At 37.1% G+C, this 17306-nt stretch overlaps 1 protein-coding gene across 1 annotated transcript in view; it reads left to right on the top strand.

Annotated features, from left to right (window-relative positions):
* The window catches only part of LOC142240014 (uncharacterized), a 30968-nt gene extending 15360 nt beyond the window's left edge, over positions 1-15608 (top strand). The window contains exons 5-7 of the mRNA XM_075311733.1: positions 5721-6245; positions 14062-14224; positions 14350-15608. Coding sequence (XP_075167848.1) covers positions 5721-6245; positions 14062-14224; positions 14350-14816 — 1155 coding nt within the window. The 3' untranslated portion in view covers positions 14817-15608. The remainder of the gene's footprint in view (positions 1-5720; positions 6246-14061; positions 14225-14349) is intronic.
* The last annotated feature ends 1698 nt before the right edge of the window (positions 15609-17306 follow it).

Raw genomic sequence — 17306 nt, 5'->3', positions numbered from 1 at the left:
TTGTTACGAAGTTCTAGATATGCCTGTCGCATTTGCTCCAGTTGTTGATCCTTCCTGGCTAGCTCCTCCACTAGCTCTACTGGTGGTAATTGAGTCTGTCCTTCGGTCATCCTGTTTTGATCGAAAGCTCGTTGCCTTTTATTTTTTGTGAAAATTTTGTTTGTTTTCTAACAATGTAGTGTTCACTGCACAGAAAATTTGTTTTCTGTGACTTTAGTTTCTTTGGTGGTACTGCACAGAGATCTTTTTCTTCTGTGGCTTCAGTTGATATTCTTAAGTTTTCACTTCACCAATTTTATTTTCTTTTTAGCGTTCTCTTTAATTATAAATGTTCACTGCACTTCTTTTTCGAGTGGTGTTCACTTTAATTATTTAGTAGAGTTCACTGTAAAAAGCTTTCTTTCTTTATTTTCTTTTTAGTGTTCTCTTAATTATAAATGTTCACTGCACTTCTTTTTGAGTGGTGTCCACTTTAATTATTTTTTAGAGTTCACTGTAAAAAGTTTTATTTCTTTATTTTCTTTTTAGTGTTCTCTTAATTATAAATGTTCACTGCACTTCTTTTTGAGTGGTGTCCACTTTAATTATTTTTTAGAGTTCACTGTAAAAAGTTTTATATATTTTTTTCACAACTTATTTATTTTTTATTAACCCGATTCGTATCACTGGATCCTTATATACGTTTTATTAAGGATCCTACCGACTGCGCCAATTTTGTGTTTTACCGAGTTCCGGGGTTTTTTAAAAAAATTAAATAAAGGTATACGTTGTGTTTCGATCAAATGCCCAGATCAGACTCATTCTTTATTTGTTTTCATTAAATGAGCTTACTTCTTAATTTTACAATTTTGCTTACTATGCTAACGTTTGACTTAAATATAAATTCTGCTTATTATTTGAATTAAATGGAAATATTATGGTTTGCCCAATACCGGATACGGTATTGGGTTACTGTCTGGCTTTTGAATTTCTTTAAGCAATTCATCAATTTTATCAGGTAACTCATTTTTTATGTAGGTCTGGGGGTTTGCATATGTAACTCGCGCGGCACCCATTTTGCACAGAGCTTCCGCATATCCAAATATTGAGGAGTGATACGATCAACACGTTCCTTTGATATCTTTAAGGCCTCTGCTATCTCGATCAACTTCATTTTACGGTCATTCAAAATCATTTTGTGGATTTTTATACCCTCCACCATATTAACTTTGTCATTCCGTTTATCCGTCCATCTGTTGAAATCACGCTAACTTCCGTACGAAACAAGCAATCGACTTGAAATTTGGCAAAAGTAGTTGTTATTGATGTAGGTCGGTTGCAAATGGGCCATATCGGACCACTTTTACGTATAGCCCCCATATAAACCGATGCTCAGATTTGGCTTGCGGAGCCTCTAAGAGAAGCAAATTTTATCCGATCCGGCTAAAATTTGGTACATGGTGTTAGTATATGGTCTCTAACAACCATGCAAAAAGTGGTCCACATCGGTCCATAATTATATATAGCCCCCATATAATCCGGCTGAAATTTGGTACATGGTGTTAGTATATAGTCTTTAACAACCATGCAAAAATTGGTTAACATGGGTCCATAATTATATATAGGTCTCATATAAACCGATCCCCAGATTTGACCTCCGGAGCTCTTGGAGGAGCAAAATTCATCCGATCCGGTTGAAATTTGGTACGTGGTTTATAGGCCCCATCTAAACCGATCCCCAGATTTGACCTCCGGAGCTCTTGGAGGAGCAAAATTCATCCGATCCGGTTGAAATTTGGTACGTGGTGAAATTGCGCTGACATATGGCCGCTAACAACCATGCCAAAATTAGTCCATATCGGTCTATAGTTATATATAGCCAATCCCCAAAAATAATCTACCAAAATTTTATTCCTATATAAAATTTTATCAAAATTTTATTACTATAGAAAATTTTGTCAAAATTTTATTACTACACTCAAAAAAAAGTGAACTCACTATTTCACTAAAGCCAATTTAACTATATTTTAGTTCATGAAATTATTATATTTGGAGAAAGTTTCATTTACTCTAATAATTTTTTGCGTACGTCAGTTAAATGAACTAAAAGACGGGAAAAAATTATACACAAATGAAGTAAAAAGTTTTACTAAATTCGTACTTCTCACAAAATAGTTCATTATTTCTTTAAATTTGTAAATTTTACTACAACAGCGTCCATCATGAACTTCGTATGTCACTAAAGACATTCTTGCAATTTTGAACTCCAATTTTTTCCTTCAAACTGCAAAATTTTCTTTAAAAAGTGAAAAAAATTATTTATGTCTAATAAATTTTCTTGAATTTGTCGAAAAATATTTACTTATTTTTGTGATATCGGCGTGATGCCAGCGCTTGTAATACTGTTTAGTTAAAAATTTCTAAAACTATTCAAAATTTTCTAAAATTAATCAAAAGTTTTCTTCCTGGTGGGTTCACTGTTTTTTCAGTGTATACAAAATTTTGTCAAGATTTTATATCTATAGAAAATTCTGTCAAAATTTAGTGCTATAGAAAGTTTTGTCAAAATTTTATTTCTATAGAAAATTTTTTCAAAATTTTATTTCTTTAGAAAATTTTTTGTCAAAATTTTATTTCTATAGAAAATTTTGTCAAACTGAATTTTATACATATTTAATCGGCCTTGTTTTTATTTTTGTTTAGTATATGCCACGTATGGACTAACTTACACTTGAGAAGACGGTATTAAGAAGTTTTAAGATACCTTGCCATCGACAAGTGTTACCGCAACCCAAGTAATTCGATTGTGGATGACAGTCTATAGTACATGTTTCTATGCAATCCATGGTGGAGGGTACATAAGATTCGGCCTGGCCGAACTTACGGCCGTATATACTTGTTTTTTATGTTTTCGTCGGTAACCACCTCTTTCGGGCGTCCACTGCGTTCACCGTCCTCCGTGCTCATTTCACCACGCTTGAATTTTGCATACCAATCAATTATTGTTGATTTCCCTGGGGCAGAGTTCGGAAACTCATTATCAAGCCAAGTTTATACTTCCACCGTATTTTTCCCCTTCAGAAAGCAGTATTTTATCAAAACACGAAATTCCTTTTTTTCCATTTTTTCACAATAACAAAAGTTGCTTCACAAAAGACGCTCTATCGCACAAACTAATTGACTTACAGACGTCAAATTTTGACACGAATCATTTGATGGTTGGCACTATATAAAAATAATATGCATTTAATACAAGCGACGCTATCTATGTGTCAGACCGGGGACTTATCAGCCAACCTGTTATGTACGCGTGCGTTTTATACAAATGCGTGAGTCCAAATGTCATTGACGTATCAATGCTCTTCTCGAGGTTTTTAGACCATGTACCACAAGGTATTGAGCACATCGGAACATTGCCCGATATTCACTTATTTGACCATATAACCCAAATTTATTGCTATATAGGCATATACATATCTCATATACGGTATCGGTCCAGCTTTTGGTATTACCCCAAATTATGTCAAATATGGTTTGTATAGGTAAGTGTTTGATATAGTCCTCTTCATCATCTATCTTCTTCCCAAGGATTGATCCCATAATATTTTCTTTTTCAAACGAATTTTCCAGGACTTCCATCCAGAAACCTTGATAAAGAAAAGTAAAGGGTGATTTGTTAAGAGCTTGATAACTTTTTTTTTAAAAAAACGCATAAAATTTGCAAAATCTCATCGGTTCTTTATTTGAAACGTTAGATTGGTCCATGACATTTACTTTTTGAAGATAATTTTATTTAAATGTTGACCGCGGCTGCGTCTTAGGTGGTCCATTCGGAAAGTCCAATTTTGGGCAACTTTTTCGAGCATTTCGGCCGGAATAGCCCGAATTTCTTCGGAAATGTTGTCTTCCAAAGCTGGAATAGTTGCTGGCTTATTTCTGTAGACTTTAGACTTGACGTAGCCCCACAAAAAATAGTCTAAAGGCGTCAAATCGCATGATCTTGGTGGCCAACTTACCGGTCCATTTCTTGAGATGAATTGTTCTCCGAAGTTTTCCCTCAAAATGGCCATAGAATCGCGAGCTGTGTGGCATGTAGCGCCATCTTGTTGAAACCACATGTCAACCAAGTTCAGTTCTTCCATTTTTGGCAACAAAAAGTTTGTTAGCATCGAACGATAGCGATCGCCATTCACCGTAACGTTGCGTCCAACAGCATCTTTGAAAAAATACGGTCCAATGCTTCCACCAGCGTACAAACCACACCAAACAGTGCATTTTTCGGGATGCATGGGCAGTTCTTGAACGGCTTCTGGTTGCTCTTCACTCCAAATGTGGCAATTTTGCTTATTTACGTAGCCATTCAACCAGAAATGAGCCTCATCGCTGAACAAAATTTGTCGATAAAAAAGCGGATTTTCTGCCACTGATTTTGGTAATAAAATTCAATGATTTGCAAGCGTTGCTCGTTAGTAAGTCTATTCATGATGAAATGTCAAAGCATACTGAGCATCTTTCTCTTTGACACCATGTCTGAAATCCCACGTGATCTGTCAAATACTAATGCATGAAAATCCTAACCTCAAAAGAATCACCCTTTATATTCTTCATAATACAGTCCCGTAGATAAGTAATATCCTGAAGGAAAAAGAAGTCCAGTATATTGTTTATTCTAAACGATAATGGTCTCAAATCCTCTCTATGTGTTACCATTAGAAATTCAGAGTTCTTACTCTTACTCTTGTCGTCCCATATCAATTTGGTTTGCTCGCAGCCCTCAGAGGAAGCCCAACGTCCTCTCCATATATCATTGTATTTGACATTGACTCTGTAAATATATGAAGATAGCGGAGGAAAAAGATCCGTAATGATGAGCCTTCTTTAGCCAGCAGTTCAATGAAAGCTCTCTACGACTACGCCTGACTATCTTCGACGTTATGTTCGAGTTACCCAAGGCCTTTATTGCTGCCTAGCTGTCGATGAGGAAGTTGATATCGCTTCGGAATATCGGCCTCATCAACAGGAGTTCTGCAGATTTGCAGTGGCAAATACTTTCGCCTGAAAAATGCTGTGTGCGCTACCCATCTTATATTACTTTATAATCTCCAACTTTTCGCAGTAAATTCCACCGCCAGTGCCTTCAACCATTTTCGATCCAAATCCTTTATCGCATATACATGCTGAGTCGCCATATGGTCTGTCCTCATATCTTGTTCAACTGAAGCAAGTAATTCTGTGTGTTTGTAATCCGCGTTTCTAAGCGAGTTCAGGGTCTTCAGTGTCATGAGTATCACCCCAATTGCTATGCAGATCACATGGGAAGACTCCCATCAATACCTCCAGAACTTCGGTGTTCTCATTGTACCAGTCATATTAATAGGAATCGTCCTGTTTATTCTGTTGATTTTCTGTATATGATTCTGACGGTTAGTAATGGTTCACCAGACGTGGCATTCATAGGTGGCTACTGGACTTACAACTGCTGTATACAACCAGTGAAAGAAGGAGGGCTTGGGTTGGGGAATGCCAAGCTATATCTGCATTGACTTTCCACAAATCACAAACCACAAATGTTTGTGCTTAATGCCGTCGTATATATAAGGATATTCAATTGCATTTCCTCCAACGAATTGTGGTCCTCAATGCGACATTGTAACAAGCACACAAGTTGTAGCTTTCGACATGTGTGTGTGTGTTAGTATGTATGTATGTGTACTATAACATTAAATATCCTTGTTTTGCAGGATTATTACTTTATCAATCGGAAAGGCAAACGTAACCCCATGGGACGATTGTATACAAAGTATTACAATAAATTGAAGCGCATTAGGGTGAGAGACATACATCAGGAGTTCACTCAAGACTCCTCCACATATATGCAGCAATCTGACACACTGGCCGATGATGATGATGATGATACAATACTAACGACAGATCTAAGTGTGCCAACATCTCTGACAATGGCTACGACAAATGTTGTAAATGCTAATGATGGCAATAATATCGGCAACAGCTGCACCAGCAACACTACCAATAACAACACACAGATTGAGCTTATCGAAGAGGAGTTCGAAGAGCTCATACAGTTGGACGATACTTCCATAAGTGCCATAAAGAATTTCCTATGTTGCCAGGGATTAAACTGGGACGACGTTAAGACAATGTGGTCGAAAACCTATTTATCACGACAAGAAGACGTTGAGCATTCGACCACTAAAGATGTTCTACAACAATGGCCTAAATATCTAAATGCTAGAGCTATGGAATTGGTAAGTAAAGATGATTGTCAACTGAGATACTCACACATCCAAACACACCCACACATACAGATGTATAATAACAAATGTCATTTCTATATGAAACATGCTGGTTTGCACTTTGTATTCTGACATTTTGGAATTAATTGCAAAATACTTGGTCCACATAAATTGAAGTTGTCATATCAGAGATTTGCAAGTAAATGAAAATGTTCGTAGGTTACAAAGTCATCAAATTGGCAAATGTTCGTTGTAATCTCATATAATCGAATTTATGAGAGGAACTCTAACTTTTAAATCGCTCATATGGGAAAAATGTCCGATATATAGTATATATGTAAATGGACTAAAGGGTGATACGGTCAAAATAAACTTGACGTATTTCTTTAAATTTTGCATTTAAAAAACCTGAACACTCCTCATATTGAAGGTGTGTGTGGGTGTAGAATGTTGCTCCTATTTTGATTTTGGAATTCACTCTTCAGTTGTCAAAATGCGGTCCAAGCAAGAAGAGCAGCGTATCAAAATTTTGCTCGCGCATAGCGAAAATCCGAGCTACTCGCACGCAAAGCTGGCAAAATCGCTAAAAGTTGCCAAATCAACCGTTACAAATGTAATTAAAGTGTTTGGGGAACGTTTGTCGACAGCCAGGAAGTCTGGATGGGGGGAAATCGAAAACCAGAAGCCGCTGAGACGACAAAGAGAGTTGCCGGTAGTTTCAAGGGAAACCCTAACCTCTCTCCGAGATGCCGCAAATAAGCTGGGTGTATCGTCTACAACCGTGCATCGAGCCAAAAAACGAGCCGGACTATCGACTTACAAGAAGGTAGTGACTCCAAATCGCGATGATAAACAAAATACGACAGCCAAAGCGCGATCCCAGAGGCTGTACACGACGATGCTAACGAAGTTTGACTGCGTGGTAATGGACGACGAAACCTACGTCAAAGCCGACTACAAGCAGCTTCCGGGACAGGAGTTTTATACGGCAAAAGGAAGGGGAAAGGTAACATAAAACTGCCAAAGTTCGCAAAGAAATATCTGGTTTGGCAAGCCATCTGTACCTGTGGCTTGAAAAGCAGCATTTTCATAGCTTCCGGGACTGTCAACCAAGAAATTTACGTGAAAGAGTGTTTGAATAAACGTCTGCTGCCTTTCCTGAAGAAACACGGTTGTTCCGTACTGTTTTGGCCGGATTTGGCATCTTGCCATTACGGTAAAAAGGCCATGGAGTGGTATGCCGCCAACAACGTGCAGGTGGTTCCCAAGGACAAGAACCCTCCCAACACGCCAGAGCTCCGCCCAATTGAGAAATACTGGGCTGTTGTCAAGCGGAACCTAAAGAAGACCAAAAAACTGCTAAGGACGAGCAGCAGTTCAAGCCAAACTGGCTTTCTGCGGCGAAGAAGATGGACAAGGTGGCTGTACAATATCTGATGGCAGGTGTCAAGCGTGAGGCCCTGCAATTCGGATTTGGAAAAGCGAAAGCCTAACTGAATATTTTTCCTGAATTTTATACTAATTGAACTTGAAAAAGAAATTTAATTTGATTTTTTAAATAAACGATTTCACCGATTTACACGCGTTTTCCCTTGACCAAATTTTGACCGTATCACCCTTTAATTCAGTATTGGAAACTTGGAAGCGAAACTTGATGTAAAATGGAGAACTGTGAGGAAACCCCAAGCGAAAAATTTAGGGCAAATTCAGGACTCTGACTACTTTAGAACTGGGTTGACGTAATTAACTCATACCTGTTGAATTTGTGAAAGTCATTGGACCTCTAACCAAAACTTTTCTGAGATTTTATAATTACTCCTCCCCAAGCGCAGTCTATTCGGTGGGCCAAAAAACTTGTGAATTTAACAGCGGAATTAGTAAAGCTAAACAAAGGTCCTGGGTTTGTTTTAGAATGTATATACCAGGAATTAGGGAAGCGATTGGTTTAAGGTTGCTACTAATGAGAGAATGGGGATCGGTCTATCCCATTCTCCCTTGTTCGAGTCTTGGCTTGCATTCAGTTTTGGACTCATCCTACCTATGTTTTGGCCATCGAGTATAATGGCAACTTTCAAGGATAAATTAAGGAGTTCAATGTTCAGTACTTCCAGATATTTCAGCACCGAAATTTCATCGATGCTTTGGATCTTTTGTCGTTGTAGAGCCAAATCTTAACTTTTAGATTTCCTAGGAGTATTCGATGGCTCTTCGGTAGCTAAGGAACCGCAAATGCAATAAACTGCTCTCCCTGTATCTCTCACTCTTGGGATGCTGAATAAATTGCCGGTTTTTCGTGGTTCAAGAGGGACTTCCAAGGATAATTTTTTGTGTTTGGTTCAATGCGTCCAAATGTTTTACCATTAGTATCAAGATTTCATCGAGGCCTTGGGTGTTTTAGCCAAATCCCAGTTTTGAGATGTCATCGGAAATTTCGGCATGTGGTTGGCTAGGAGACCAAGAAATGCAATTAACAACTCTTCTTGCCGCTCTACAATTATGATGATGAATAAATTGTTGGTTAAAATACACCAAAAGTGACTGCAATTGCTTTATCCCTTCTTTCGAGGTTCAAGAGTGCGCTTACAGTGGTCAACAACTAATCTGTACATGGCCCTTTTTTGCTTAGCAGGGTTAGTACGATAAAGCTCATCTGGTTCGCATGTGAATCTAGCTGCTTTTTCTGGCAAGAGACCTCACAAGGGCAGTTCGACCAGCGGATATAAATGGAGCATTTGCTGCATTGTTGATGCTCAGTACTTCCGTCGGGCAACTATAAAATGAGAGTAGACGGAAGCGTTTTATCTGAAGCCGTCCAAATCGGCTTTTTTTTGTTTGAAAAACGTTTTGCTTTCGGAGGTTGTAAAATCGGAATATTGGTCATTGGAGAGAATTACGGGGAGGTGGTCTGAATCGAGTAAAGGCGATTCAGTTCCGTCCATAATTCTGGACGGAACTTTCTCCTTCACCGTGCAAAATCTTGAGTCATCAATTTGATCTGCCAAGGCTATACTTAAAAGAGAATACCAAAGTTCTTGTTGGGCATTAAAGTCCCACAGACAATAACCTGGAGTACAGCCTCCAGCCAGATGAGTGTACACGTTGCAGATCTCTATTTGGTCAGTGTCAGTCATAAATGCTACCCTCACTAACTAGTGTAGGTGTCGCAAGTGTCTCGAATAGATGAATTAGGTCTGTACTGTTCCGAACCATGTATTATGAAAGACAATCTCCCATCTCCATTACTGGTTCAATCTTTTCGTAACAAATTGTAGCCGTCGCGAATTGATCCGATAGACAATACCATTGGAAAACGACTGTTTTCAACTTGCAGAAGCTGATGAGGTAATTCCTAAGTTCAAGTTGCCTTCACTCCGCAGCCACCAATGCAGCTAATTTTAGTGGGAGCCTGTTCTTTCATCACTGATTATTGTATTCAAATTTGGATTTGGAAATTCTACCGACGATTGATTAATTTCGTCCCTACCAGTAGAGATTTGTTTACTATTTCTCCGAAGGGGGAAGAGTAACCACTCGGGGTTTTAAGCTATTGATGACAGAAAAATATAGGACTTTTTGTTTCTGACTCAGTTGGGGAGTCATTTCGCTGCCATTGAGTTGAGGATGATCGGATCGGTTAGATCATGTTCTCTAGCTTGTTTAGCTCCTTCTTCAGGGAAGTTCACACTAACTTATGAAATTCGAACAGATTTCATGGAGTGAAAGGCTGCTTAGTTGATAACTAATCGGAACCCCTCTATGTCTTAATGACTTTGGAAACACTAGGTAATAAATAACAAAATTTTCTCTGTGATTTGTTTCTAGCATATTTTTTCTTATTGATTTTGACCCACTTAACACGAAAATGAGTTTTAAGTCCGCTATTTGTTGTAAGATTTTGTTAAGTAAGGGCTTATTTTCTTTGTAAATATTTCAGCTATATGTAAAAAACCAAAATTGCTGTTAGCATCGTGTTTTATATTTTATATGAATTTTTATATGGTTTTTTCAGCCACATTTTTACTAAAAAAACGCCGTTTTTTAACCTTTTTAAGCCGCCAACATCCAAACTTCTTACCCGATTTGAAAATTTGTAGGTGTACCTCCAAAAATTAAAAAAAAAAAATTAAAAAGATTGTATCTCTAAAACCAATCGACAGAAAATTTTTTAAAACTCATTTTCGTGTTTCGTAGGTCAAAATCAATAAGAAAAAATATGCTAGAAACAAATCACAGAACGACTGTTGGCTAGTGAAATTAGAGGACCCCCAATTCGACTAATAAGTCCCCTTGCCGCTTTATCATTCCCTTTACGCTTTACCAACTGTCAATTGAAAATCTATCTCTCACTAAGTATTGTCTGGATTCAATTACATGCTTGTAGGATTACGAGCCTGATCGTCAAAAAATCCCGCTCCGTTTTCTTGGCAACAGGAAAATAAGAATGCATGGAAATTCAGAGAGGCGGCGATCGGCGAATTGTGTGAAGCTGTCCAAAAAACGTTCGGTGTCACTCCCTATATGCCTTGTCTATTGAAAACCTTTCGCCACACATTCTGTCGGATGTCTAGATTCAGTTTCTTGATTGTAGCATTACGGGGTTTTTGTAGAAGGTCATCACGCTCGTCTACAAATCCCGCTCCGTTTGCTGGACATTTCGGGCGTAGGTGAGCGTAACATTGGAATGCGGCGCACAGTGGTTCCAAATCTTTTTTTATACCCTCCACCATAGGATGGGGGTATATTAACTTTATCATTCCGTTTGTAACACATCGAAATATTGCTCTAAGACCCCATAAAGTACATATATATTCTGGGTCGTGGTGAAATTCTGAGTCGATCTGAGCATGTCCGTCCGTCCGTCTGTTGAAATCACGCTAACTTCCGAACAAGCTATCGACTTGAAACTTGACACAAGTAGTTGTTATTGATGTAGGTCGGATGGTATTGCAAATGGGCCATATCGGTCCACTTTTACGTATAGCCTCCATATAAACGGACCCCCAAATTTGGCTTGCGATTGCTCTAAGAGAAGCAAATTTCATCCGATCCGGCTGAAATTTGGTACATGGTGTTAGTATATGGTCTCTAAAAAACCATGCAGAAATTGGTCCATATCGGTCCATAATTACATATAGCCCCCATATAAACCGATCCCCCGGTTTGGCTTGCGGAGCCTCTAAGAGAACCAAATTTCATCCGATCCGGCTGAAATTTTGTACATGGTGTTAGTATATGGTCTCTAACAACCATGCAAAAATTGGTCCACATCGGTCCATAATTATATATAGCCCCCATATAAACCGATCCCCCGATTTGGCTTGCGGAGCCTCTAAGAGAAGCAAATTTCATCCGATCAGGCTGAAATTTGGTATATGTTCTCTAATGACCATGCAAAATTGTTCAACATCGGTCCATAATTATATATAGCCCCTATATAAGCCGATCCCCAGATTTGACCTCTGGTGCCTTTTGGAGAAGCAAAATTCATCCGATCCTGTTGAAATTTGGAACGTGGTGTTAGTATATGGTCTCTAACAACCATGCAAGAATTGGTCCATATCGGTCCATAATTATATATAGCCCCAATATAAATCGATCCCCAGATTTGTCCTCCGGAGCCTCTTGGAGGAGCAAAATTTATCCGATCCGGTTGAAATTTGGAACATGGTGTTATAATGTGGTCTCTAACAAACACGCAAGAATTGGTCCATATCGGTCCATAATTGTATATAGCCCCCATATAAACCGTTCCCCAGATTTGACCTCCGGAGCCTCTTGGAGGAGCAAAATTCATCCCATCCGTTTGAAATTTGCAACGTGGTGTTAGTTTAAGGCCGCTAATAACCATGTCAAAATTAGTCCGTATCGGTCTATAATTATATATAAATATCGCTTCATAATCATGGTTGCCACTCGAGCCAAAAATAATCTACCAAAATTTTATTTTTATAGAAAACATTGTCAAAATTTTATTTCTATAGAAAATTTTTTCCAAATTTTATTTCTATAGAAAATTTTTTCCAAATTTTATTTCTATAGAAAATTTTTTCCAAATTTTATTTCTAGAGAAAATTTTTTCCAAATTTTATTTCTATAGAAATTTTTTTCCAAATTTTATTTCGGTTGAAATTTGGAACATGGTGTTAGAATGTGTTCTCTAACAAACACGCAAGAATTGGTCCATATCGGTCCATAATTATATATAGCCCCCATATAAACCGTTCCCCAGATTTGACCTCCGGAGCCTCTTGGAGGAGCAAAATTCATCCGATTGAAATTTGCAACGTGGTGTTACTATAAGGCCGCTAATAACCATGTCAAAATTGGTCCGTATCGGTCTATAGTTATATATATATCGGTTCATAATCATGGTTGCCACTCGAGCCAAAAAAAATCTACCAAAATTTTATTTTTATAGAAAACATTGTCAAAATGTTATTTCTATAGAAAATTTCGTCAAAATTTTATTTCTATAGAAAATGTTTTCTAAACTTTTCTTCTATAGAAAATGTTGTCAAAATTTTATTTCTATAGAAACTTTAAACTTAATTATATACGTATTTAATCGGCCGTGTTTAGTTTAATATACACCACGTATGTACTATGTGGTATATATTACGGTGTTAGGAAGTTTTAAGATACCTTGCCATCGGCAAGTGTTACCGCAACCCAAGTAATTCGATTGTGGATGACAGTCTTCAGTAGAAGTTTCTACGCAATACATGGTGGAGGGTACATAAGCTTCGGCCTGGCCGAACTTACGGCCGTATATACTTGTTTGTAAATAATTCTGCAACTTTTGAACGGATGAAGATATCTTTGTGTGAAAGCTTAAGTTGTTTCCTCTAAGTTCGTAAGTTTATAGGTCCCTAGTGGGTCGACGGGCTACCTGCAGACGTTGAAAATTGGTCACCTCGGGTGTATGAAATTTCGCTTTAGCTGCTAAATCCACAATTATGAACCGGTTTCGATGATTTTTTTCTTTGTTGGAAAGAACTTGTAAAACCCTACAAAAAAGGAACCACTGTGCGGCGTTAGCTCACTGAACCGGAGATCGTATTATATGAGTTAAGAGCAGAATAAGTCTGTCCATTTCCCTGACATAGGGCGTGGTGTGAGATTTCTGTGACAAATTAAGGAGCCTGTTCATCTCCCATTATACCCCGATATATTTCAAAATCAAGACTAAGGGACTTAAGCCTTTAGCGAGAGATGGGGATCTGACTATATAAGTCTTATCTTCAGTTAAGAAGTTATTCTGCTCATTCGCAAAAGGCAATGAACCATTGCGGCGGATACGAGGAGTGATTTCAATGATAAATTAACCAGTCAACTCCGGCTAGTTCCGATATTTCAACATCACCATCACCTCCAACGAATTCCCAGTGCCTAGGAGTTCGAGATCTAACATTGGTAACTTGGAGACCACAAACACGAGAAATGACCCACCTGGTGCAATGGTTAGCATGCCAGCCTGTCATGCACAGGGTCGTGGGTTCAAACCCAATTTCGCTCAAACCCCAAAAACTTTTCGGTGGATTATCCCCTTTCAGTAATGCTGGTGATGTTTGTGAGTGCCACACTGGTGGAAACATCTTTGTAATACTAATGAAACTTTTGATTAAAATTGATCCAATGCAATGAATTTCTCGATATTGTAATGATTTTTTGATTTGCAAATGAAACGTTTCATACTATTAATGAACATTTCCATAGTATTTATGAAAAAATTTGGTTGATTCGTTGGATCAATCCTAATGGAATTTTCTTTGTATATATAAATTGATTCCTCATATCTGCTTACCTTATGTTAATTTAATCCTTGCAGTTTGATATTGATTTTGGCTTCAAATATTCACGGAACAAACTGAACATCTTGGAGAGAAAGTGGCCATCTTTCGTCCAGAAAATCTCAAACTATTATCAATCGAACATCAAAGACGAAATGTGTAAGGGACTATTTGCCCTCTGGAAATCAAATCCTGGAAAAGGTAAATGAATAGAATTTCATGGATATAACTAACAAATTTTATTAACCAAGCAATGTATTATAGAACCCTATTGGATGTGGATTTTAAATAATTTTTTCTGTTCTTCCAAATCTTTTTTCTTTTAGATACCGAAGACTACATCATCACAATTCTACTCAATGCAATTATGATTCCTATGGCTCGATATCGTGATGCTATAGGAAATCGACGTAAAGTCTCAATTGTTGAGGCTTGTGATTTGTTTGCAATGCGTGTTAATAATTTAGAGGAACTGGATCAGAAACGTGAGGAACTGGCCATTAAATTTGGTGATATCAACAATGAATTTACCCCTCTAATTGTGCTAGTTGGCGATAATAACGTCAATGTCCATGAGATCTATGTTCACTTTGATGTGGCCCTTTATGAAATGCCTGATTTTATTCGAGCTATAGATACGTGCATGAAAATTTTTCGTGTATTGAATTTACCCTATCCCGCTTCAAATGAATATGTTTGGACTTTTATTCAACGACATTTCTATGAGATTCAAATGCCGGATGATATCAAATGTCCATCGATGAATTCACTAATAACAGCATTGAAATTGTAAATGAATTTTAAAGAAGATTCACATTCTACTCGAGCCTGAAGATGAATCCACAAGAATAAATACGATATTTGCAATATGCTATATTTGTTCGAAAATCGACGTAGAGGAACCACAAGAACATAAGCCTGCCCCTAAAATGCAATCTTCCAAGAGTGTGGCCAAAGCAAGCCTCATTTCTAAGTTCCCATAAAAATTGACAGACTTTCCCCATGTGATTATTTTATCTTTGCTAATTTTCATTTTGACGCAAATAATCTCGAAACTGGGTGAAAATCCTCGTTCTAGAACAATATTTCATCATTCTGACGCCAACTAGCGGTCGAACTTATACAACACGAGACATATGTAGATCAACAACGCCATATAACCAATATGCGACCGCAAAATGCAAACTGCCAAGAGTGTGGCCACACAAAATCACATTTTAAACTCCGATCCGTTTATGGTAGAAAGTCCTTTTTTTTTACAAAACATCATATTTCTAACGCCATCTAGAAGAACATGTCAAACTTATACAACGCGAGATATAAATAAAGCACCCCAGTCATCGGAAAAATAATGGATTTCTTTTTTAATGCTCCTATATATGACTGGGCCGATTTTTAAATACCCCACAACCATGGATTGAATTTATGATATTCCCTAGAAGAAACACCCCCCATAACGTCTTACGTAAACATCCGAACCTGTACAGCTGGTTATTGATATGGGCTAATTATCAAAAATAAGTATACGCAAGGCGATAAAATGGATTCAGAAGAATAAATAAAGGGGTTTCATTTTACAAATAAAGCTTACTATTTACTAGGGCTGTCATTCAGGATCGATTTTTATAAATCTCAGGATTCGGGATTTTAAAATAATGAATCCCGGGATTTTTTTTTCGGGATCTCGAAATGTTGGGGATTTTTAAAATTTTTTTAAGTAATAATAATCTACAGCGCCAAAAAATGTTGTACATTAAACCAATTTAGTTCAATTCAATTTTATTAACAAAGGAAAATAAGAGTAAATTAAAAAGATATTTAAAATTGCTATCATACTTAACTTACACCTCAAAACATTTTAAGAATTTTGATTAGATTAGGTATATTTTTGTACACTTGGCACTTCTTAACATTATCAAGGCATCCAAATTTTTTTCAGATAAACGCGATCTTTTCATATTGTCGACGGACCTTTTTTTATTGCTTTTTATTTTAAGGTAAGTACTATGTTAAGTTTTCAAGCTGAAAATCAGCTTATTTTCACGGTTACTTTTTGTGGAAATATTAAAAGGTTCGAAATCAATGCATTGGATTTTTTCCACTCATAATTTGACAAGACTTGATAAAAATTTAATCTTTGCACTTTTAATTTAGTGTTTTGGTGAAAAACTCGAACATACTACTACTGGCACGAATTTCATTTCACATGAACTCATTGTTCAAAAGAGGACATTATCGTATACTTTGATTATGTGTGTGAAGATAAATTGTAAATAGCTAAGATACAAACTAAGACAGATTTAGCCGCGCACCGAATGGGTTAATTGAGTTATGCTAAGGCGACCAAAAATTAGTTATATATTTTGACTACTTTTGACCAATAATAAATTAACTAAGCGACAAATTTGATGCTACAATAAAGGCGCACTTTCAGAAAATAAGGTCACATAGATCAAAAACACAATAACGATTGAGATATTGTAGAAATACAACCGCACTAATCGATTCTTGATTTTTATAATATTGGGCCACTCCCAAGATATTTTAGCATCAGGAGAAAGGGAATCCAGAAAATTGTGTTTTATCCAATTTAATGGAAAAATGCTAACATAGATGAATTAATATAAAGACAAGTATATACAGCACTAAGTTCGGCCGGGCCGAATCTTAAATACCCACCACCATGAACCAAATATTAGGGTTTCCTTTGAAATTTCAGGAGGGCTTGAGGACTTGAGGACACTTCCCGAAGATAAATTTAAAGATTTCACCTATGAGGACTATATTAGATTCTGGATTTATAAGAACCATTTTTGTTTGAGTTTTAGAGGAATCATTAACATATCTTGTAAGTGTGAAAGAAAATTATAAAATAACGTCTTGATTTGAAATCTTAAATCTGTAGAAGTAAAATCTGGAAATTTTACATTGAGTTTCAAGCAATTTTCATGATCAGTGCGCCTTCTACACCCTCATGAAGGGAAGTCGGTTTATATGGAGGCATTACCAAATGGACCGATAAAAACTTAATCCGATACACGCCCAGCAAAAAAAGCGTCGCCAAAAAAATAATGAAAATGTTCTTTTTGGATCCGGAAGTGGTGCAAAATTGACGCAGAAGCGATGAATTTAACACGGGCTTGTCATAAGACGGAAGTCCTCCATTTCAACAGCCGGTGCACTGAATTTGCATCACTTCTTTAGGTGTGATCTGAATTCAATGTTGTGGATGTAAATTAAAAAAATCTGTGATATTTTGTAAATTAAATAAATTTTATAATTT

Source organism: Haematobia irritans, chromosome 5, assembly GCF_050003625.1.
Source record: "Haematobia irritans isolate KBUSLIRL chromosome 5, ASM5000362v1, whole genome shotgun sequence".
NCBI classification, from domain to species: domain Eukaryota; kingdom Metazoa; phylum Arthropoda; class Insecta; order Diptera; family Muscidae; genus Haematobia; species Haematobia irritans.
The sequence above is the reverse complement of the archived record's forward strand: the minus strand, read 5'-3'. Positions and strand labels throughout refer to the sequence as shown.